The sequence below is a fragment of the Mobula birostris genome, chromosome 5 (assembly GCF_030028105.1).
Source record: "Mobula birostris isolate sMobBir1 chromosome 5, sMobBir1.hap1, whole genome shotgun sequence".
NCBI classification, from domain to species: domain Eukaryota; kingdom Metazoa; phylum Chordata; class Chondrichthyes; order Myliobatiformes; family Myliobatidae; genus Mobula; species Mobula birostris.
The window spans coordinates 10033758-10058905 of NC_092374.1; the positions used below are offsets into that span (position 1 = coordinate 10033758).

Here is a 25148-nt window from a genome sequence, read left to right on the forward strand (position 1 = left end):
TGTTGAAAGCTGAGCTGTAATCAATAAACAGCAGCTTGACATGGATATTGCTATTGTCCAGGTGATCCAAGGCCGAGCGGATTGCATCCACTGTGGACCTATTGTGCTGACAGGCAAATTGCAGTGGGTCCAAGTCGTTGCAGAGGCAGGAGTTGATTCTGGCCATGACCAACCCCTCAAAGCACTTCCTCACCGTAGGTGTGAGTGCCACTGGGCGAAAGTCATTGAGGCAGCTCAACCTGCTCTTCCTGGGCACTGGTGTGATTGCCGCCTTTTTGAAGCAGGTGGGAACCTCCGACTGTAGCAATGAGAGATCAAAGAAATTCCACCGTCTACTATGGGATCCTACCACTAAACATGTATTTCTCTCCCCGGCGACCCCCCCCCCCCATTCTCCGCTTTCCACAGGCATCGCTCTCTCCGTGATTCGCTTGTCCGCTTGTCTGGCAAGTGGGACAAGTGCTACACGTCCTCCCTCACTACCATTCAGGGCCCCAAATAACCCTTAAAGGTGAGGTGACACTTTACCGACAAGTCTGTCGGAGTCATCCATTGTATCCAGTGTGGCCTTTTCTACATTGGTGAATGGTGACGTAAATTAGGAGACTGCTGCGTCGAGCACCATTGCTCTGTCTGCCACAACAGGCAGGGTTTCCCAGTGGCCACCCATTCCAATTCCCATTCCGGAACGTCGTCAATCCATAGTCTCCTTGACTGCCAAGTGGGTGGTGGTTGCATGGAGTGCCCTGCCAGGGGTGGTGACAGAGTCAGATACTTTAAAAGAAAGGTACATGGATGAAAAGATAATGGAGGGTTAAGTGGGAGGGAAGGGTTAGATTGATCTTAAAGGAGGTTAAAGGGTTCGCACAACATTTTGGGCCAAAGGACCTGTACTATGCTGTTCTGTGTTTTTTTTATTTGTTTCTTGTACATCAGAACATTGAAACATACAGTGAAATGCATCATTTGCGTGAATGACCAATACAGTCCCAGGATGTGCTGGGGGCAGCCCACAAGTGTTGCCATACATCTGGCATGAACATAGCACGTTCACAACTTACTAACCCTAGCTTGTACATCTTTGGAATGTGGGAGGAAACCAGAACACTCAGGGGAGATCGTACAAACTCCTTTCATACTGTGGCAGAATTGAACCCAGGTTGCTGGCATTGTAATAGTGTTACGCTAACCGCTACACTACCTTGCCAACTTCATTCACCTAAAAATGTTGAGCTGTAAATGGGGAAGGTCCAGACTCTGTCAGTGATTGTGCTGAGTAATAGGCTTCCCCATCAAGGCTGTAACTATCCTCAGTTCATGTTAACTGCACCTCAGCTGCCACCAGCACTTCAAACAGGACTTCCCAAATGACGTAGCTGTTCCCATTGGGACGATTGTGTGGGACACTGGAAGATCTGCAGAGATGGACGGTGGAGATAGCTCCGACTCCAGAGTTGATCGCTTCACTCACCACACTCTCAACTCATTACAACTCATATTCTCAGTATTTTTTATATTTGCATGGTTCGTCTTCTTTTGCACGCAGGTTGTTGGCCAGAATTTGTTTGTGCGTGGTCTTTTGGAGATTCTACTACATGGCTTTATTTTTCCTATAAATGCCTGAGAGAAAATGAATCTCAAAGTAGCATATGGTATCATGTATGTACTTCGATGATAAAGATATGATAAAGCTACTTTGAACCTTGACTCCAGACACAAGTAAACTTATCCCCCACCTTGCTCCCTACTATCCGAGAAAGTCAGACGCTCAGTCCTGGGTAAGGGCCTCTCTTCCTTGGAAGGGTGAACATCTTCATGTTCTGAAGAACCTGTTCATGAAACATTGTATGTGGGTCAACAGGCTCCTGTAGCTCCTCTCTCATGGCGGTAATGAGAAAAGGCCGTGTTCTGGACGGTTAAGGTGCTAAGTGATGTGTGGCTCCTTCAGGCACTGCCTCTCACACTCATTGTTTTAGGAAAAGCTTTTTCCCTTCCATCATCAGGTTTCTGAATGACACATGAACCCTTGAATGCTGTCTCACTATTTTGCTCTGTTTTCAATGTACACATGATAAATTAAAAAAAGACATAGAGCACACGCACAGCACAAGCCCTTCAGCCCATGATGTTGTGTCAACCTCTTAACCTTGTTGAAGATCAATCTAACCAACCCTTCCCTTTTACATAGCCCTCCATTTTTCTTTCATCTATGTGTTTATCTTAGAGTCTCTTAAATGTACCTAATGTATTTGCCTCTCCCACCACCCCTGGTAGGCATTCCTTACCCCTACCACTCTCTGTATAAAAAAAAATACCTCTAACGCCCCCCTGTACTTTCCTCCATTCAGCTCAGAATTATGCCCCCTAGTAGTAATCATTTCCACCTGGGAGAAAGTCTGTGTCTGTCTGCTCAATCTACGCCTCTGATCATCTTGTACACCTCTACCAAGTCACCTCTCATCCTCCGCTGCTCCATTTATTCATGTAACTTAAAGTAATTTTGATGTCTTACACTGAACTGCTGCCTTAAAACAATAAATTTCCCAGTGTAGTTGATGATATTAAGCCTGACTCTCATTCTGATTCCAACAGAATATTAACCAGTGCTTCTTTGTGGCCATATCAGAATTGACCAGATCCTGGAAGGGGGCCAGGATCCTGCCACGTTTGAGGAATATCAGAAACAGAAGAACGAGGAACTAATGGAACAACAACTGGCGGATATAGAACGCCGTCGGCTTCAAGAGAAGATCTTCTTCGAAGAGCTAATACTGGCACGTGAAGCGAGAATTGAGAAGAAACGACAGCAAGCGGCTCAGCAGAAAGAGGAGGTACGATTCTAAGAACATCAGAAATACGGTAGGAGCAGGAGTCGGTCACCTGGCCGGTCGAGCCTGCTCCACCATTCAGTAAGATCGTGGCTGATCTGGCCATGGACTCATCTCCACCTACCTGCCTCTTCCCCATAACCCTCAATTACCCTGCTGTGTGAAAATCTACCGAACTCTGTGTTAAATGTATTTACTGAAGTGGCCTCAGCTCCTTCTTTAGGCAGAGAATTCCACTGATTCACTAATCCAGGAGGCCCAGGGGCCTGTCGAGGAGTTGGAGGGCTGTCCGTGTGTGTGGGTGGGAGAGAGGAAAGGGGTTTGTTCTGTTGTTATTTTGTTGCTTCTTGTGTTCTGTGTTGTTCTGCCAAGTGTCATGGGTATCAGAATCACAATTAGAATCAGGTTTGATATTACCAACATGCCATGAAATTTATTAACTTTGCAGCAGTAGTACATTGCAATCCGTGATAAATATAGAAAAAAAAATTGTGACAGTAAATTTAAAGTAAAGTCATCCGTTAGTCTTGCGAGACCATGGATCTGCGCCTGGAAAGTCTTCACTCTCCAGGGCGCAGGCCTGGGCAAGGTTGTATGGAAGACCAGCAGTTGCCCATGCTGCAAGTCTCCCCTCTCCACGACACCAACGTGTCCAAGGACCCATACAGCTGGGCACCAGTGTCGTCGCAGAGCAATGTGTGATTAAGTGCCCTGCTCAAGGACACAACATGTTCCCTCGGCTGGGGCTCGAACTCACGACCTTCAGGTAGCTAGTCCAATGCCTTAACCACTTGGTCACGTGCTCACAGTAAATTTATATATGTATATTAAATAGTTAAGTTAAGCAAAGTAGTGCAAAAACAGATATAAATTTTAAAAGAAGTAGTGAGGTGGTGTTCATGGGTTCCATGTCCATTTCGGATCAGATGGCAGAGGGGAAGAAGCTGTTCTGAATCATTGTGTGTCTTCAGTCTCCTGTACCTCCTTCCTGATGGTAACAACAGGAAGTGACCATGTCCTGGGTGATGGGGGTCCTTGATTATGGACACCAGCTGAGGCACCGCTCTTTGAAGATGCCTTGGTTACTACAGAGGCCGGTACCCAAGATGGAACTGAATAATTTTACAAGTTTCCGTAGCATCTTTCAACCCTGTGCTACTTAGTAGCAAGCCCGTCCCCCCACCACACCAGACAGTGATGTAGCCGGTCAGAGTGCTCTCTGCAGTACAACTGAAGAAGTTTTCAAGTGTTTTAGGTGACAAACTAAATCTCCTCAACTCCAAATGAAATATAGCTGCTGTCTTGTCTTCTTTATAGGTGCGTCAGTATGTTGCGACCAGATTAGGTCCTCAGAGATATTGACACCCAGGAACTTTTAATTGCTCACTCTCGCCACTTCTGATCCCTCGGAGGATTGGTTTGTGTTCCCTCAACCTACCCTTTCTGAAGCCTACAATCCGATATTTGGTCCTACTAACGTTGAGTACAAGGTTACATTGGTACCTGAATGTTTGGTGGCACTTGCAGGCTCCCAGCAGCACACTCACAGGTGTGTTGGTTGCTAACACAAATGATGCATTTCACTGCATGTTTCGATGTGCATGTTTGAACTAAATCTGAATCTGAATCTGAACTCTATGAGAAAAGCAGTTTCTCATCATCTCCGCACAAAATCTACACCTCTCAATCTTGAGGCTTTGTTCCCTTGTTCTAGGCACACCTACCAGTGCAAACAACTTCCCACCTCAATTTTATCTATCCCTTTCATAATTTTATATGTTTCTACAAGATTCCGTGCAAATGTCAAATGCAGTCAATCTCTTGGAAGCTGGTCAGGTTGATGGAATCATACAGCATGCAAAAAGGCTATTTGGCCCATCTTGTCCATGGTGGCCACTGGGCACCTTCTGTATCAATCCCATCTCCCTGGATTTGGTCAATGAGTGCTCATCTAAACATTTCTTCAATACTGTCAGCGACTCTGCATGGGCTCGGCGAATTGATGGCATTTAATATCAACGCTGGCACCTCCCGACAGATGGAAAGAATACAGCGAAAGTTTACAAGAATGTTGTCAGGACTTGAGGACCTGAGTGATAGGGAAAGGTTGAATAGGTTAGGACTTTATTAGGAGCGGGAGAATAGGAGCACAGGGGAATGAGGGGAGATTTGACGAGGTATACAAAATTATGAGGGGTATAGAAGGAATAAATACAGCAGGGTTTTTTCTATTGAGGTTGAATGAGACTGGAACTAGAAGTCTTGGGTTTAGGGTGAAAGGTGAAATATTTAAGGGGAACCGGGGGTGGAACGTCTTCACTCAGAGGGTGGTGCAAGTGTGAAATGAGTGGCCGGCAGAAATGGTGGACGTGGGTTCAGCTGCAACATTTCGGAGAAGTTTGGATAAGTACATAGATAGGAGCAGACCTCATCGATGATTGCTGCTGCCGTAAAGCAATTACACGAATCACTACACTACCCTGCACCGTTATAGTGTAATGGAGTTTGTATTGGACTTCTCCAATTAGAACTGGAATTAACAAGACTGCCTGAATGGTCTGTCTTAAAACTTAAATTTCAATTGCTGTTGCAGTAAGAAACTTTATCGAGGGGCTGATCCCCAATCTGTTTTTTAAAATAATTCACACACCACTTGGTTAAGGCTGTTAAATAGGTGAAGAAAGTGAAAGAACTTTTTGCTAAGATATTGAAATCTCTACATAGGCCATCCAGAAGTTGATTTTCTCCATAAGTTCGAAGTCATTTGATACAGTAACTGCACCTCCCCAGTTCTGTGATGAATGGCATCAAAAGTATGCAAGACTGATAAGAAGAATGATTATTAGAAGTGGAGGGAGAGGGGAAACTAGTTTTGTAATTCATGGGACTTCTGAATTTAGAAATATTATGGGAGCTTGTTCGTATGTAGAGATAGGAATAAGGCAGGTGTTGGTATCCCAGGGATAAGAAAAAGAAGAAAATTCCTTCAGTACTGTTGATGTGGCATCTGGTTGACATGAATTGTGTGACTTTATTTGACCCAGATGTTATTTTCTTACTGCCCGTTGAGAACGCAAACCCAAAGCTAAGAAGTGATATAATTGGTTAAACAGGAGATCATTTGCCTGACAAATCAGTACAGACAAAATGGCCCAAATTGTATCACCTCTCACCTTTGGCATTGTCATTCTCAATAAGCAGTAAGAAATTACTTTCTACCAATTTAACAACACCTTCTATGAAATATTAAACACAAGAGATAATAACAGTAAAGATGTGTTGCATTAATTAGCATTAAAGTCAGACTAAATCCAGAGAAACAAAGTGGACGGAATAAAGAAGTGAAATGTAAAAACTATGCAGCTGTGAGAAATGTATTAAAATCATTCAGAATGTAACCAAGATCCAGTACTGATTTTGTTTTACTTATTAGTAAAGCTTTTCTTCCTAATTATTACTATAATACTTGAACACGCTTCAGTGTCGTCACAGTTGTGTGATGAATGGCATCAAAAGTATACAAGACTGAAAAGAAGAAGGATTTTTAAAAGCAGAGAGAGAGAAGAAACTAGTTTTGTAGTTTGTGGGAATGAACTGGTATAGTAACTCACTCTTGCCTGGGTTTAATTCTGCAGCTGTCTGCAAGGAACTTGTATGTTTTTCCCTTGACTGCGAGGGTTTTCTTCAGCTGCTCCAGGTTCCTCACACATTCCAAAAGACGTACAGGATAATTTAACTGGTCACATGGCGTAATTGGAACACGTAGGCACATTAGGCTAGCAGGGCCTTTTACCGTCTGGTATCTCAAAATAGATAGGTAGGTAGACACGCAGGCAGAGAGCGTCACCAGCACAGGAAGAGGAAATTCCCTTGGACCCGTCCGCACTCCAACAGGGTCATTATTTTCAGTGCCAATAAAGGAAAATACCAACTTTTTGTACGACTCGGAGAAATGTGTGATGACTCTTGCAGGCTGCCCCAACACATCCTTAGATTGTGTTGACTGCTAACGTAAATGACATATTTCACTGTGTGTGTTTTGATATGGACACGACAAATAAATCTGAATTTGAGACCCATTCCCAGGTGAAATCCTCTGTTTCAGGCAGCCGAATTGATGCAGAGATACAAGGAAATGCAACTCCAGGGAGAGAAGGAGGCGAAAGTGAAGGTGGAACAGGTGATAAAAGGCCACCAAGGCACAAAGGAACAAAAAAGGAAAATTCAGGAAAGCAAAAGGAAGATGAGTATGTGCAATAAGTAAAATTCACATTAGTCACCTCCCTGTCACATCTCAAACCCTTACCGTGTTCTGAACTGCAAGTTAGTTACATGCAGTTACGAGACATTTTAACACACAAGTTGGTTGGTACATATAGCTGGTCCATCACTCACATAAACCTCTTCCTAAAACCCCTCTCAAACTTTCTACATATCCTTTTCCCTTTCTCAATGTCCCTTCAGTGTTTCAATGCTGTTAGACAGCAGTCAGATGAATGTCGTGATGAAGAGTCTTGACCTGAAACGTTGACTGTTAATTCCCCTGCATAGATGCTGCCTGACCTCCTGAGTTCCTCCAACATTTTGTGTTGAGTTGGGTGAATGACCAGATTTCACAGATGACAAAGAAGACTGGGGTTCCTGGAAAACTGATTTACTCTTTGCTTGTTGAGGTCCACCTGAACCACAGGAATAGGTTCATCTGAAGAATGACGTCTCCGTTAATGTGGCCCTCTGCGAGGGCTACATGGAACTGCCAGGCCATAGATTAATTGTGTTGAAACAGATTCAATACCACAAGAGACTCTGCAGGTGCTGGAAATCTCAAGTTAACACACAAAAAGCTGGAGGAACTCAGCAGGTCAGGCAGCATCTATGGAGAGGAATGTTTATAGAACATTTTTCCTTAGTCAACATTTCGGGCCGAGACTCTGTCCTCCAGCAATTTGTGTGTGTGTGTTGCAAAAGAATCAATATGACAGGTCAATGCACTTCATCATAGAGAATCAATAACCTCTGAACCACTGACTCTGTTTTTCTTTCCCTTGGATAAAGACTCTGTGCATTCACCCCACCTACACCTCTCACAATTTTATACATCCTGTAAGGTCACCTTCAGCCTCCTACTTCCTGAAGAGTAAGGTCCTATCCTGCCCAACCTTCCTCTGCCACTCAGGCCTTATACAAATAGCATCTGAGCTGAGACAAACAGACACTGATGTTAATAAGTAATTGGTAAGTACTCACATCTGATAATATTCTTTTATTCAGCTAAGGAAATGAATAAGGAAATGGCAGAAATACTTCAGCAGGTCATGGAGGAGTCTAATGAAGAGATTAGGAAAAAGACACAGCAGATCCGTGAGATCCGTGCAAGGCAGGCAGCGCTGACAATGAAACATAACTTCCTAGATTTATCCAAAGTAAGTGGAATGTGGCAAAAGCTGTAATGGGATCATATCGTGCTATCATATGAATAAAACATCAATAGTTGCGGGCATGTTATGTTGGCACCAGAAGTGTGGACACGTTTGTGGGCTGCCTCCAGAACACCCTTGGACTGTGAATGCCCAGGTGCTGACATACTTCAGAAAAAGAGCAGGCAGTCACTCCAGAGGAACCATTTTCAAAAAGCTAGCTTTCTTTCCCATATGCACATCAAAACATTGAAACCTTCAGTGAAATGCATTGTTTTGCATCAATGACCAGGGGAATAAACAGGTGACTTTTTGGCCCCCAAACCCATCATTCGGAATGGAAGGGAAGTGGGCAGAAGCCAGAATAAGAAGGTGGGGGGTGGTGGGGAAGAAGTAAAAACTGGCTTATTCCCATCCATAGACGCTGCCCATGCCCGTGCCAACTGCTTATTCCCATCCATAGCTGCTGCCCATGCCAGTGCCAACTGCTTATTCCCATCCATAGACGCTGCCCATGCCCATGCCAACTGCTTATTCCCATCTATAGACGCTGCCCATGCCCACGCGCGAGCCGACTGCTTATTCCCATCCATAGATGCTGCCCACGCCCATGCCCATGCCGACTGCTTATTCCCATCCATAGATGCTGCCCATGCCCGTGCCCATGCCGACTGCTTATTCCCATCCATAGATGCTGCCCATGCCCGTGCCAACTGCTTATTCCCATCCATAGACGCTGCCCATGCCAGTGCCAACTGCTTATTCCCATCCATAGACGCTGCCCATGCCCATGCCGACTGCTTATTCCCATCCATAGACGTTGCCTGACCTGCTGAGCTCTTCCAGCATTTTGTGTGTGTTGCTCAAAATTTCCAGCATCTGCAGAATCTGTGGTGTTTTTGACATGAGTATTGACATTTATACTACATTCAGTTAGCAGTTCAGCAACACTAATAGCACCAAAATGGACTTTGTTTTTTTTTTGTTCTCATTGGGTTCTTTCTTGTGACAATTGTGAGTAATTTTTTTGTGAATGCTGCTTATATGATGTTATGTGCCTGTGATGTTGCTGATAGTAAGTTTTTCATTGCACCTGTACTTCCACGTACCTGTACATATCAAAGATCAGAAGTCAAATTAAAGCACATATATGTCACCTTATACAACCCTGAGATACATTTTCAGATACAAATGCAAAGAAAAACTGCTCACTGATAAACCCTGACAAACAACCAATGTGCAAATACAGGAAAAACAAGAAATAAATACATAAATAATAAATAAATAATAATACTGAGGATGTGAGTTGTAGAGTCCTTGAAAGTGAATTGTGAGAACAGTTCAGTGATGTGGTGAGGGGTAATAACTGTTCCTGAACCTGGTGATGTGGGTCCAGAGGCTCCTGTACCTCCTGCCTGATGGCAGCGGTGAGAAGAGAGCCTGGCCTGGATGTTGGAGGTTATTGATGATGGATGCTGCTTCCCTGCAACAGTGCTCTGTGTAGATGTGACAATAAGCTTGACTTTGACTTTGATTTTTTTTTAAGCATGTCGCACCAGACAGTCACCCATTCTTTCCTGGCGTGTGGTGTCAGGATTAACCGGGTCACATTATGAATGTTCCTGACTCGACCCTTGTATTTTTTACGAGGCCAAGTGACTAGCTTGACACTCAACCCAGCACGGATGGAAAGCGTGCTCGGGGGTGGCCCAACCTGGATTTGAACACGGGAACCTTCGCTCCAGAGTCGGGCACTGATCTCACTGCGCCACCAGCCGGCCTGACTTTGATCTATTTAATAAATACAATGAAGCTGCAAATACATTCTACATGACCTATTTTAATAAATTCAATATAATACAGAGTTGTTAAATCAGCGCATTAACAGCTGTGTTATGTGATGGACTCTAATCAATACCCTGACCTGTGACAAAGTCCAACAGTGGTTTTATTGTTGGAACATCTCAATAATTATTTTTATGTTCCTTAAATCTAATTGAAGCAGCAACATTTTAATTTTTTTACAGCTGTGTAGACTTACCATTCCTCTGAGCAGCAAAGTATTACACAGCCAGAAAACAGTACGACACTTAATAAACAATTAACTGTGGGTCTGTAACAATGAGATACCGACTTCCATTCTGTGTTTATTGTTACAATTTGTAACAGTGTGATAACTTGAAACACACACAATGTCAACATGTTGAAGCTCTAAGATTTTTCAAAGTAAATGTTGCAGTACGTTTTATTTAGAAAATTTATCGATTATTTTCTTGAACACATATTTAAACACGGTATTTCACAATTGTATGAACATAGATTGCAAAATTATGTTAGCATAATCTCAAAATTATGTTAAAATTTTTCAAAATAATATTAAAATAATTTCAAAATTATCTTCACATTATATAATAGAAAATTCCAACTGTGTGGCAACAAAGGCTATGTGCGTGGGTGCGTTTCAGTTACTGTGCGGTCACGCACCCACGCAGAATTGAGAGAACAGTGCTGGTGAGGAACACTCAATTATATTTTCACAAGGTGAAAACATCTGTCATTTCTTCAGGACACCCATTCATATTTAAAGTCTAATTTGCTGTGATTATTTATTTATTTAGTGATTCAGCATGCAGTTGGCCCTTCCGGCCCTTCAAACCACACTGCACCAGCAACTCCTGACAAACCTGATTAATCCTAAACTGACCACGGGACAATTTAAAAGAAGATCTGCAGATGCTGGAAATCCGAGCAACGCACACAAAATGCTGGAGAACTGGTGAAGAGCCTTGGCCTGAGATATTGACTGTTTACTCTTTTCCAAAAATGCTGCCTGGCCTACTGAGTTCCTCCAGTATTTTGTGTGTGTTGCACAGGACAAGTTACATTGACCAGTTAATGTACCCGGTACATCTTTGGACTGTGGGAGGAAACCAGAGTGCCTGGGGAGAACCCACACATTACACAGGGAGGACGTACAGAGGCTCCTTACAGAATGACACCGGAACTGATCTCTGAGCTCCGGAATGCACTGAGCGGTAACAGTGTCGCACTAACCGTGTCACCCGTTACCATGGCAATTATGTTGTCAAGGAACTTGTTCACCACCTTACAACACAAATGAGATAAATGACAAGGTTGTATGTTTTAGTTGGAGGTTGAATATCAGCCTTAACTCAGGGGGGAATCCTCTCTGAATCAGGTTTATTATCCCTGACACACATTGTGAAATGTGTTATTTTTAGCAGCAGTACAGTGCAATACACAAAAACTGTTGAGTTGCAATTAAAAAAATTAAATAGTGCAATGAATAAATAACCCTCTAGAAATAGTGCTGTGGAATCATTTATGTTCCCATAAAACAGATGAGATTTCATTTTAAAAAAATCACACCCTCAGTCATGCACAATAATTGGTACTTCTCACATCTATTATTGTAACATGTGCAGATGTACAGTGAAAAACTTAGTTTTGCATGCCAGATTATTTCAAACCAGAAGAACATCAAGGTACACTCTGTAGTCTCTTTATTAGATACACCTGTATATCTGCTGGTTAATACACAGATCTTATCATACTCATATGGCAGTAACTCCATGCATTAAAGTATGCAGGTATGGTCAAGAGGTTCAGTTGTTCAGACCAAACATCAGAATAGGGGAGAAATGTGATCTAAGTGACTTTAACCATGGAATGATTGTTGGTGTCAGACGGGGTATCTGAGATATCAGGTTCTTGGTATCTCAGAAACTGCTGATCCCTTGGGATTTTCACACACAACAGTCTCTGGAGTTTACAGAGAATGGTGCGAGAAACAAAAAAACATCTAGTGAGTGGCAGTTTTGTGGGCAAAGATGCCTTGTTAATGAGAGAGGTCAGAGGAGAATGGCCAGATTCATTTAAGCAGATGGGAAGGTGAACCACTCTGACCATTCATTTCTGCCCTGTCTCATTAACGTAGCATTTTTGCCCACAGAGCTGTCGCTCACTGGATGTTTTTTGTTTCAAGCTGACAGGAAGCTGTCAGTAAACCACGTGTTACAACAGTGGTGTGCAGAAGAGCATCTCTGAACGCACACACACACATCGAATCTTGAAGTGGACGGGCTACAGCAGCAGAAGATCAAGAACATACACTCAGTGGCCACTTTATGAAGTGGATGAGATACCCAATAACGTGGGAAAAGCAATAGCAGAATGCAGAAAATAGTATTACAGGTGTGTTCACAGAGACTGTACATTGCAGGTAGGCAAAAAAGGTACAAGGACATGATGGGGTAGACCGAGAGTTCAGGAGTCCTATAACAGCAGGATGGAAGCTGCCCTTGAACTTCTGGTCTGTGCTTTCAGGCTTTTGTATCTTCTGCCTGATGGGAGGCAGAGCATGGGGTGGGAGAGGTTCTTAATTATGATTTCTGCTTTCCTGAGGCAGCAGGAAATGTAGGCAGACTCCATGGAGAGGAGTCTGCTTCTTCTGATGGCTCTGTTCAGAACTTCCTGCGATTTCCTGCAGCCTTGGGCCAAACAGTTGCTGTTTCCAGTTGTGATGTATTCAGACAGGCTGCTTTCTATGATGTTTTTTCTGAAAGTCGTGCAGTAAATCCTTTTTGGCTAAAATCGTAGGGCATTAACATTACCACAAGGAAATCAACAGATGCTGGAAATCTTAGGCAACACACACAAAATGCTGAGGAACTCAGCAAGTTTGACAGCATCTATAGTTGTTTGTGTGTAATTTTTCATATATTCTACTGTAATTCTTTGTAACAAGAGCCAGAGAAGTGCTACAGTGTAGAGACTCAAGTGACCCGAAGGTGGCTAGAGCAGGGATCCAGGTGAGGACTGGCAGGAAGTGGAGGGCAGAGGAAGCTGTTCAGGAAGCAGAGGCGAGGATGTGTCACAGGAGGCTGGTGGGAGTGGTCACACGAGGCCGAGCTGGGCTAGGATCCTTTCCAACTCCCCAAATGGACACCCGAGGGAATGAAAGGCATCGTCTAGTTCAGGAGGAGGTGAGAGCAGTAGTGGAGGAGATGAGAGCCTGCAAGGTGGTGGGAATGAAGCAACAGGGAGCTTGGACAAGATGGGAGAATGCGGTTGAGAAGAAAGTGACCTGGGCTGATCTTTGGAAAGCCGAACCACACCGCATCCAATTTCTCATCCAGGCAGTGTACGATGTGCTTCCAAGCCCATCAAACCTGCACACATGGGGCAAGGCAGAGTCATCTGCGTGCCCACTGTGCTCCAAGTGAGGAACCCTGGAGCACATTCTCAGCGGCTGTGCAAGGACACTTGGTGAGGGACGGTACAGGTGGAGGCATGATCAGGTCCTGAAGACCATCGCTGAAGCCGTCAGCGCAGGAGTTGAGTGAGCGAAGTGGTCCCGACCCTCCAAGCAGACCATTGCCTTTGTCAGAGCTGGGGAGCAGCCAATGCCTGCCAAAAGAACATCTGCAGGCATTCTGACCTCTGCAAGGGACTGGCAGCTGTTGGTGGACCTCGAAGGGCAGCTGAAGTTCCCCAACCATATCGCAGTCACCACCCTGCGACCAGACATTGTCCTAGTGTCTGAGTCTATTAAGCAAGTGGTGCTGCTGGAGCTGACAGTCCCATGGGAAGATAGCTTGGAAGAGGCCTTTGAAAGGAAGCTCTCCAAGTACGCAGGACTGGTCAGCAACTGTCAGCAGGCTGGATGGAGAGCGAGGTGTCTCCCAGTGGAGGTTGGTTGTAGGGGATTCGCAGCCCGTTCCTTAGCTAGAGCCTTCAGCATTTTGGGCATCGAGGGAGAGAGGAAGAGGAGAGCCATCCGCAGTACCACCGATGCGGCAGAGAGGGCCTCAAGATGGCTGTGGCTCAAAAGAGGGGAGCCATGGAGTCATAAGTAGCTAGCCATCCGGACACAAGCTGCGGTCTGATCAGCCCCGGCTGGGTCACCTGGAGGAGGGTGTATGATGTTGAAAGACCCGGAACACCCGATGATTCCAGGAACATCACTGAAGATGTGTCCAGGGGCATCAGTAGATGTATGTACATGGTATTGACTGTGAATGCTCACTAGTAAATGAGCCTTGGAATTTTATATGGTGACGTATATGTACTTTGATAATAAATTTACTTTGAACTTTGAAAAGAGAAAAGTTAGATTCAGCATGGAAGAAGTGAGTTGACCATGCCAGTAAATCATATCTGCACAACTTTTTATCAGCAGTTTGTACGTTCTCCCCATGACCATGTGAGTTTTCTCCGGATGCTCCAGTTTCCTCCCACATTCCAAAGTCTCACGGGCTAGGGTTAGTAAGTTGTGGGCATGCTATGTTGGCGCTGGAAGCGTGGTGACACTTACCGGCTGCCTTCAGCACATCCTTGGACTGACTGTGTTGGTCCTTGAGGCAAATGACGCACTTCACTTTATTCGACAAATAAAGCTAATCTTCAGGTCAGACAGTATCAATGGAAAGGTATACAGAATCGATATTTATGGCCAAGACCCTTCATCAGGGTCCAGCATGTTCTGTTTTTTTTTACTCTGGATTTCCAGCATCTGCAGAATCTCTTGTGTTTATAAAGCTAATCGTTAAGTCTCGTTAAATCTTAAGATCTTTATCTCTTTGGATAGACTTCATTCTGAAGCAAGCTTCTCTTGGCTTAAGGAAGGATTGGGTGCAATATTTATCTTCACAGCCTGGAACACAGTAATTTAGCAAAGCAGGTTATCAGATTGCTGTGGAATTAGTTCAGTTTTAAATGCATTGATATCACTGAGCAACTATATAAAGGACCATTTTGATTTGCCTAGGGTCAAAGTTGAATAAGACCATCATTTTTTGAGGGAAAGACTCTTTTTTGTAACTTGCTATAAAATATTTGATATTTCCTTCTGATTTCACCCAATGCTCTACAATTTGTGGAAACAAGTCTCTTAGTCCTGTCTGCCTGCATGTTCTCCCGGTGACTGTGAAGGCAAATGCAATGTTTGCATTCATTTTGAGAGGACTGGAATATAAAAGCAAGGATCTAATGCTGTGATTTTATAAGTCAGACCATACTTGGAGTATTGTGAGCAGTTTTGGGCCCCAAATCAAAGAAAAAGTGTGTTGGCATTGGAGATGGTCCAGAGGAGGTTTATATGAATGATCCTGGGAATGAATGGGATAATGTATTAGGAGCATTTGATGCCTCTGAGACTGTACTCACTGAGGTTCAGGAAAGTGAGGTGCGATCTCATTGAAAAGTACAGAATGTTGAAAGGCCTAGATAGAGTGGACATGTTTTCTTGTGGAGAGTCTGGGCCAGAGGGCACGGGCTCGGAATAAAAGGATGTCCCTTTAGAACAGAGATGAGGCGGAATTTCTTTAACCAGAGGGTGGCGAATCTGTGGAGGCCAAGTCATTGGGAATACTTAAAGAAGAGGTTGATAGATTCTTGATTAGTAAGAGTCAAAGGTGATGGGGAGAGAGGAGGAGAATGGGGTTGAGAAGGAAAATAAATCACCCAGGATCAAATTGCAGCGCAGACTCACTGGGATGAATAGCCTAATTCTTCTCCAATGTCTTATGGAATCTGTGGAAGTCATTGTCACAGATGGCTGTGGAGGCCACATCATTGGGTATAGTTCAAGCGGAGTTTGATAGATTCTTGATTAATAAGGGCATCAAGTGTTATGGGGAGAAGGCCGTCATGTAAATATGCTCAATATTCAATGCATGTAAATGTGTTCAATGGAAGCCATGTTATTGAACCACAGCCAGCAGGCCATAACCTTCTGGATGAGATGTCATTACTGGAGTTACGAGAACGCTTGGGCTTACTGAAGGAGGCTCAGGTTAAGGAAGAAGAGGAGAAGAGGAGGAGGATTATTAATGAAAGACAAGCAAAGGAGCAGCTCCTTCTGGATAAACTGGAACAGATCTCCTTGAACAGAGAAGCTTTGAGCAAAAAAGCAGTTCTCAGGCACAGGTATGTGTGTTCAAATCTATGTCCAGGTTTAGAACATAGAATGTCACAGCACAGGACAGACCTTTCAGCCCAAATGTTGTGCCAACTTTTTAACTTACTCTAAGATTAATCTAACCCTTACCCCACCATTTTCTTTCATATTTTAATTATAGGTTGGCACAGCCTGAAGGGCCCTTTCCACGCTGTATGTCAGTTAATCAATCAATCAATCAATATACTGCTGCTGCAAAATGACAAATTTCACAACATATGCCAGTGATAATAAACCTGATTCTGATTCTGATTCTGTTTTTAAACACAGAGAGGAGGAATTGAAGAAACTCAAGTTGTCCAAACTTACCTCAGGCGACCAGCAGTTAGGTGAGCTCCGGAATAAACTGGAAGAAAAGAAAAAGGAACATCATCAATTGATAGAAACGCACAAGAAGAAGACTCAAGAAAATCTGCAAAGAGTTCAAGGCCCCAGGGCTTCAGAGAGGGTATGCACATTACTGTGATTCTCTATTAATAACCACAGGCAAGGTATTTGTTCAGAAGTTTAATTGTAACATCTTTTTTGAAGTTCAGGCACACTGAAGGGTGAAGAGAGATCTCATGTTTCAAGCCCAGATTCCGTAGAAGCAAAAATTTGACATTTAAAAGATTCAAAACTTTCTTGCTCCTTCCATTAAGATTGTGAAGAATTCCATGAGCTTTTTTTTACAATTCTTCTCAATCTTTGCTGCCTTCAGCGATACATGAGTTTTGGAGAGTTCCTAATTCATTAACTTGCCTGTGTCTATCCTCCCAGCTGAAGGGAGTCAGCTCACCCCACGTCCTCCTCTGTCTTCAGTTTATCACCTCCTTCCCACGGAGAGGTAATTTTTAAGTCACTATTATGCTTTCTTGGATTTTTTTTCCAAGATATTTTTCTTGCTACTTAGCTTCCTTCAGAAGTTTCAGGGCCACATGGGAGTAGGGCAGTTTTAGTCTCCTGGCCTTGATCTGTCTGTCAGATATAGAACAATGGCTACAGCATAAATCCACATAGAGACATAGAATCACAGAGTACTCAAGCACAGAAACTGACCCTTTGGCCCATATAGTCTGTGCCAAACTATTATTCTGCCAAGTCCCATCAACACACACCTGCACGATAGCCCTCCCTCCTATCCATGTACTTCTCCCAATTTCTCTTGTGTTGCAATTGATCCCACATTCACCACTTGTGCTGGCGGCTCATTCCACACTCTCACCAATCTCTGAACAAAGATACTCCTCTCAGGTTCCCCTTAATTATTTCACCTTTCACCCCAAACTATGATCTTTAGTTCCAGTCTGACCTAATCTCAGTGTGAAATGTGCGGAGGATGTTGAGATAACGCAGGATGACTTGGACAGGTTGGGTGGGTGGGCAGATGCATGGCAGATGCAGTTTAATGTGGATAAATGTGAGGTTGATTATCCACTTTGGTGGCAAGAACAGGAAGGCAGATTACTATTTGAATGGTGTCAAGTTAGGAAAAGGGGAAGTTCAACGAGATCTAGGTGTCCTTGTTCATCAGTCACTGAAAGTAAGCATGCAGGTACAGCAGACAGTGAAGAAAGCTAATGGCATGTTGGCCTTCATAACAAGGGGAGTTGAGAATAGGAGCAAAGAGGTCCTTCTGCAGTTGTACAGGGCCCTGGTGAGGCCACACCTAGAGTATTGTGTGCAGTTTTGGTCTCCAAATTTGAGGAAGGACATTCTTGCTATTGAGGGAATGCAGCAGAGGTTCAGAAGGTTAATTCCTGGGATGGCAGGACTGTCACATGTTGAAAGATTGGAGCAACTGGGCTCGTATACACCAGAATTTAGAAGGATGAGAGGGGATCTGATTGAATCATATAAGATTATTTAGGGATTGGACATGCTAGAGGCAGGAAACGTGTTCCCGATGTTGGGGGAGTCCAGAACCAGAGGCCGCAATTTGAGGATAAGGGGTAGGCCATTTAGAATGGAGGTGAGGAAAAACTTTTTCAACCAGAGAGTTGTGGATCTGTGGAATGCTCTGCCTCAGAAGGCAGTGGAGGCCAATTCTCTGAATGCTTTCAAGAAAGAGTTAGATAGAGCTCTTAATGATAGTGGAGTCAAGGGATATGGGGAGAAGGCAGGAACGGGGTACTGATGGTGGATGATCAGCCATGATCACAGTGAATGACGGTGGTGGCTCGAAGGGCCGAATGGCCTACTCCTGCACCTATTGTCTATTGTCTATTGAAAAAGCCTGCTTGCATTTACCCCATTTATAGTCTTCATAATTCTGTATACCTCTATCAAATCTCCTCTCATTCTCCTATGCACCAGGGAAAAAAACTTTAACCTTTCCCTATAATTCAGGTCACCGCATCCTGGCAACATCCTAGTAAATTTTCCCTGCATTCTTTCAATCTTATTGATATATGCCTGCCAAATTCCCAGATTTTTTGATACAATTCTATTTTGTACATTTTTTAAAAATAAAAGAGCAATTAAAATCACAGGCAACTGTGTGCTATTGTTACACACAAAAGATGCTGGAGGAACTCAGCGGGCCAGGCAGCATCTATGGAAAAAAAGTGCAGTGGACATTTCAGGCCAAATCCCTTCGGCAGGACTGCTATTGTCACCTATTTAGCACCTTTAAGACCAGTGTGACATTAAACATGGTATGGTCTACCAGCACTGCACAGCAATTAGCACAATCGTTTCACAGTGCCTGCAATTATTGATCAGGGTTCGGTTCCTGTATGTTCTCCCCGTGGTCACGTGAGTATCCTCCCACAGTCCAAAGACATGCAGTAGCAGTGAGTAGGTTAACTGGTCATTGTAAATTGTTCTGTGATCAGGCTAGGGTTAAATAGGTGGGTTTTTGTGTCATGGTTAGCACATCGCTTCACAGTGCCTGTGATCACTGTTTGAGGTTCAGTTCCCTCCCGCTGTCTGCAAGGAGTTTATACGTTCTCCCCGTGACCACGTGGGTTTCTTCTGGGTGCTCTGGTTTCCTCCCACAGTCCAAAGACGTACAGATTACTGTTAGTAGGTTGTGCACATGAGAATCATGCCAACACTTGCGAGCAGTCCCCAGCACATCCTCGGACTATGTTGGTCATTGACACAAATGATGCATTTCACTGTATGGTTTGATTTTATGATGTATATTTACAGTGATGAAATGCTTTGAGGGGTTGGTCATGACTAGACTGAACTTCTGCCTCAGCAAGGACCTGGACCCATTGCAATTTGCCTATCGCCACAACAGGTCAACAGCTGATGCAATCTCAATGGCTATTCACACCGCCTTAGACCACCTGGACAGTACAAACTCCTGCGTCAGGATGCTGTTCATTGACGGTAGCTCGGCATTTAACACCATCATTCCCACAATCCGGATTGAGAAGTTGCAGAACCTGGGCCTCTGTACCTCCCTCTGCAATTGGATCCTCGACTTCCTAACCAGAAGACCACAATCTGTGCGGATTGGTGATAACATCTCCTCCTCGCTGATGATCAACACTGGCACATCTCAGGGGTGTGTGCTTAGCCCACTGCTCTACTCTCTATATACCCATGACTGTGTGGCTAGGCATAGCTCAAATACCATCTATAAGTTTGCTGATGATACAACCATTGTTGATAGAATCTCAGATGGAGACGAGAGGGCGTACTGGAGTGAGATACACCAACTAGTGGAGTGGTGCTACAGCAACAACCTGGCACCCAACATTAGTAAGACGAAAGAGCTGATTGTGCAATTCGGGAAGGGTAAGACGAGGGAACACATACCAATCCTCATAGAGGGATCAGAAGTGGAGAGAGTGAGCGGCTTCAAGTTCCTGGATGTCCAGATCTCTGAGGATCTAACCTGGTCCCAACATATCGATGCAGTTATAAAGAAGGCAAGACAGCAACTGTACTTCATTGGGAATTTTGAAGAGATTTGGCATGTCAACAAAAACACTCAAAAACTTCTATATATGTACTGTGGAGAGCATTCTGACAGGCTGCATCACTGTCTCGTATGGGGGGTTGGTGGGCTATTGCACAAGACCGAAAGAAGCTGCAGAGGGTCATAAATTTAGTTGGCTCCACCTTGGCTACTAGCTAACAAAGTACCCAGGACACCTTCAAGCAGTGGTGTCTCAGAAAGGCAGCGTCCATTATTAAGGACCCCCAGCACCCAAGTCATGCCTTTTATCATTGTTACCATATCAGGAAGGACGTACAGAAGCCTGAAGGCACACACTCAGCAATTCAGGAACAGCTTCTTCCCTACTGCCATCCGATTCCTAAATGGACATTGAACCCGCGAACACTACTTCAGTTTTTAAATATATATTATTTCTGTTTTTGTATGATTTTGATCTATTCAATATACATATACTGTACTGTAATTGATTAATTCATTTGTCACAATACATGTCGGTGATAATAAACCTGATTCTGATTCTGACAAATAAAGGTAGTTTTTTTTAAAAAAAACATGAACAACCAGAGATTTAAGATCTTTAATCTTTAAATGTTCACACCAGGATTAGGGATTGCTCTTAAATCCCGAATTGCTCATATCTTTGGTCAGGGAATGCTCATATCCTTTACCACTTGGAGCAGATGCAACAGAGGCTGCAGATTCTGGATGCAAGCCTACTGCAGGCTTCCAACTGCAATACTGAAAATTCCTCCCCCGTCCCCTCTCACAGATGCTGCCCGTTCCACCGAGTTCCTCCAGGCGTTCAACAGCACCATCTAGTGTCTATATTTTACACTGCAATACTCCATCCAATGTGCATAAACGCAAACACGAGGAAATCTGCAGATGCTGGAAATTCAGGCAACACACACAAAATGCTGGTGAACACAGCAGGCCAGGCAGCATCTCTAGGAAGAGGTGCAGTCGACGTTTCAGGCCGAGACCCTTCGTCAGGACTAACTGAAGGAAGGGCTAGTAAGAGATTCAAAAGTGGGAGGGGGAGGGAGAGATCCAAAATGATAGGAGAAGACAGGAGGGGGAGGGATAGAGCCAAGAGCTGGACAGGTGATAGGCAAAAGGGATATGAGAGGATCATGGGACAGGAGGCCCAGGAAGAAAGAAAGGGGGAGGGAAGCACCAGAGGAAGATGGAGAGCAGGCAAGGAGTTATTGTGAGAGGGACAGAGAGAAAAAAAAGGAAAAAATAATAAATAAATAAGGGATGGGGTAAGAAGGGGAGGAGGGGCATTAATGGAAGTTAGAGAAGTCAATGTTCATGCCATCAGGTTGGAGGCTACCCAGACGGAATATAAGGTGTGAACACCTACGCTCAGTCCACCAGAGAAAGCAGGATCTCCCAGTGGCCACACATTTTAATTCCACGTCCTATTCCCATTCTGATATGTCTATCCACGGCCCCCTCTACTGTCAAGATGAAGCCACACTCAGGTTGGAGGAACAACACCTTATATTCCGTCTGGGTAGCCTCCAACCTCCGCTTTCAAATCTCTTACTATCACTTCTTTCAGTTAGTCCTGATGAAAGGTCTCAGCTCAAAACGTCGACTGTGCTTCTTCCTATGGATGCTGTCTGGCCTGCCGCGTTCCACCAGCATTTTGTGTGTGTTGCTTTATGTAGAAATGCCTGGTCACAGATAGAGTCAGTGAGTCACTGCACGGGAACAGGCCATTCAGCGCTCTGTAAAGTTGTACCTGGTGTTGGAGAGTGTTAGGAGAATCAGGGAGTGTTTGTGGATATGTGAGAGAGAGGGGAGTGAGATTGCTTTGAGACCCAGTAGACTGGGGTGATTGGCTGCTTCCTATGTTGCAAGGAATGAAATATAAAGCTGTCAAGAGTTAAGGGATATATTAACATATTAAAATTAAGCAATTTTCTATTTCACCCAATATATCACTCCAGTATGCCTGAAGTTTGGGACAAGTTCAAAAACAATGGGTGAGAGTTCCAATATATCCTTTACATTTAGAACACATTGGAGAAACTCCCGTCTGAAATTTCGAGAGACTATCTGGAGTCAGGTGGGCTCTATGCAGAATTTTGAGTTGCAGTGCTTTAGTTCTATTACAAACTGAAATTTTCTTTGCATTATCACAGATGTCTTCCCATGTTTCAGCTGTAATTTCTGCTCCCAGCTCTCCATCCCAAACCCTTCCCAGCTGCTCAGCCTCTCCACAAGAACATTCCCTCAGGATGCTGTAAAGTCCATTGTTTTTGGACTTGTCCCAAACTTCAGGCATACTGGAATGATATTTTGGGTGAAATGGAAAAGATTCTGAAGATGGAGCTTAAACTGGACCCAGTGTCTTTTCTCTTAGGCCTACCCAACAGTCGTATTATTAATGCACATCAGAAAAAACTTCTTAACATCTGACTTTTTGTTTGAGGAAGAACATTTTACTTTGTTGGATATCCAATAAGGCTCCTGGACTTTCTGGTTGGCGTAAATTAATCATGGAATACATTCCTTTGGACTTTTTAACGTGTATGGTACACTTAAAAACAAATAGTTTTCATAAAACGTGCCAACCTTTTCTACAATATGTAGATGTAAACCTGTCTGCTATACTAATAAGGGCTTTTGTATAGGATGTGGTGGTGGTGTCTATACTTCAATGGAAGTGTTCTGATAGCTGATATCTGTGAGGGGAAGAAATGTAAATGTACCTGGAGATTGAAAGTTCTGTTATGCTGAGCAAAAAAAAATTAAGCTATCTTAACATTAAAAAAGCAAAATTCTAAATGGGAATCATTCAGCTTTCTGTCACTCATTCACCAGTAATTCGTTGCAAAACTGCAACACCTCTAACATGGTCTCCACTGAACAAGGATAATCTCCTTATTTTTACTGTACTTTACTACGTTTTCATTTGGAGATCTGTAGTATTTTGGTTGTTGTAGTTGTATTTCTCATTCTAAACACCTCAGAGATTGCGATAGCCACCATGTGCATTGACACCATCCTGTCTGAGTCTCCCCACATTCCCCTCAACTGGTGGGTTCCATCATGTCCGACGATGGCAGAAAATCTGTGCAGGAGAGTTTTTAAAGTGGAAAAGCCGTTGCACCGGGCAGCTTCACTGTCCCGACCTCAGAAATCTGGGCCCAGTGGTACGAGTAGTCGTCCCAACTGGGGTCTTCCTTGACCTCTTCTGTGTCTTGTCATGCCCTTCGTTCTCCATGGAGCATTGCAGAACCCAGGCCACCAGAGCTGGCTTCACATGCTCAGACAGGCAAGTCCCTATCTCACCAGGGTATGAGGCCCTCCTGCTACTCTAATCTGTTCGAGCCTGCCTGCCAAAGCGTTGTACATGCAGACAGCTACTTGAAACCACAGGTGAGAGCTGAGTGTCCAGTGGGGACCAAGGGAGAGTGAGCTGCACTGAAATGGATATGACAAGCCCCTTCACCAGAAGTGCTACCCCTCCCTGGACACTCCATACAACCCTCCCCTCAAATGTCTCTACCTTTTAACACTTTCCTACCCACTTGGGGCAACTTACAGTCACCAGGTAAGTCCTGTATCTTACAGGATGGTCTATGGTCTAAGAGATCCACGAACAAACCAAAAGGGAATCAGGAGAAATCTGGGATAAAGGAACAGGGCTTGTTTAGCTGTTGTTGTTTTGATGCTTGTTCTGTTTTGTTCTTCCAAGTATTGTGGGCTTGCAGTGTTGGCTCTGGAGTGTGTGGCTGCCCTCAGCACACACTTGGTTGTTAACACAGCAATGTCCATGTGGTAAATAAATCTGAATCTGTTGATTGTGAACACAAATAACCCATTTCACTGCGTGTTTCAATATGTATGTTATGTTTAGTAACTTCAAAACAGTAAATTAATTCAAATGAAGACGGGAGACTGAAATGCAAGAGTACTCCGTCTTTACTTTATTGAGGCATGAATGTATCATGTGGAAGCATGATGATGTGTGCAATTAAAATATTTTTACATATAACCCGTAATTAACTGTTTAATTGAACTTTATTTATATATATATATTACTCAGATATAACTGAAATATTAAATACACAACAGTACACGTGATAAATAAATCTGAATCTGAAATGTTTGTCAATAATTCGCCTTAGAGAGCAACTGAAGAACGTTGGTGGCAGAACCTGGAGGAGGGCCGCGAACGCAAGGCCCAGCTGCTTAACCTCCAAGCAGAAGTGAGTCAGAAAGCATCCTAGCTACATGGAGCTCTGTGGATTGAGGAAACAGAAGACATTTACCTCAAAAAGTCAAGCCCTGCAAACTAAATCCAATGGTATCTTTAAAGAAGCAATGTTACTTAATTATCCCAAGAAGTAATGATATTCCCAATAAAAGTAATCATGGTTTCTAAAAATTTCTATCTCATTCTAATGTTTCCTTAAGAAGATTCCAACTATCACCAAACACTTGCAATCATTATTCCATTGGTTTAAGGGTAACGATGGAGAAGGATTGATTTGGTCCTTGGGTTGAGATTCTAAATTGGAGAAACACCAATCATGACGACATCAGAAAGGATCTGGTGGGCATGGATTGGGGTAGATTGTTTCCTGTAAAAGGGATGCTTGGTAAGTGGGAAGTCTTCAAAAAGTGAAATATTGAGAGTACAGAGTTTGTATATTCCTTTGAGGATAAAAGGCAAGGCTAACAGTTTCAGGGAACCTTGGTTTTCGAGGGATATTGAGGCCATGTTTATGGAAGAGGAGGTGACAGGTATCACATACTGTATAGGCAGCTAGGATCAAATGAGGAGCTTGAGGAGTGCAAGAAATGAAAGCGAGCACCTCAAAGTGAAAACAGGAGGGTGAAAAGGGGACATGAGGTTGCCTTGGCAGACAAGGTGAAAGAGAATCCCAAGAGTTTCCATAGCTACACAAAAACCAAAAGGGAGTATCAGCGTGGTCAAAGAGGTGGGGGAGCTCTTAAATATTTTTTTTGCATCTGCGTTCAGTCAACTGACAGATACTGGGTCA

General features: G+C 43.7%; 1 protein-coding gene across 2 annotated transcripts in view; it reads left to right on the plus strand.

Moving 5' to 3' along the window:
- cfap99 (cilia and flagella associated protein 99) overlaps window positions 1-24513 on the plus strand; it is a 109623-nt gene extending 85110 nt beyond the window's left edge. Inside the window, exons 11-16 of one of the 2 annotated variants that reach the window (XM_072257097.1) lie at window positions 2627-2831; window positions 6934-7075; window positions 8100-8251; window positions 15984-16195; window positions 16497-16674; window positions 24270-24513. In XM_072257097.1, coding sequence (XP_072113198.1) covers window positions 2627-2831; window positions 6934-7075; window positions 8100-8251; window positions 15984-16195; window positions 16497-16674; window positions 24270-24371 — 991 coding nt within the window. In that variant the 3' untranslated portion in view covers window positions 24372-24513. The remainder of the gene's footprint in view (window positions 1-2626; window positions 2832-6933; window positions 7076-8099; window positions 8252-15983; window positions 16196-16496; window positions 16675-24269) is intronic. The other variant, XM_072257098.1, reaches the window with a different exon arrangement.
- The last annotated feature ends 635 nt before the right edge of the window (window positions 24514-25148 follow it).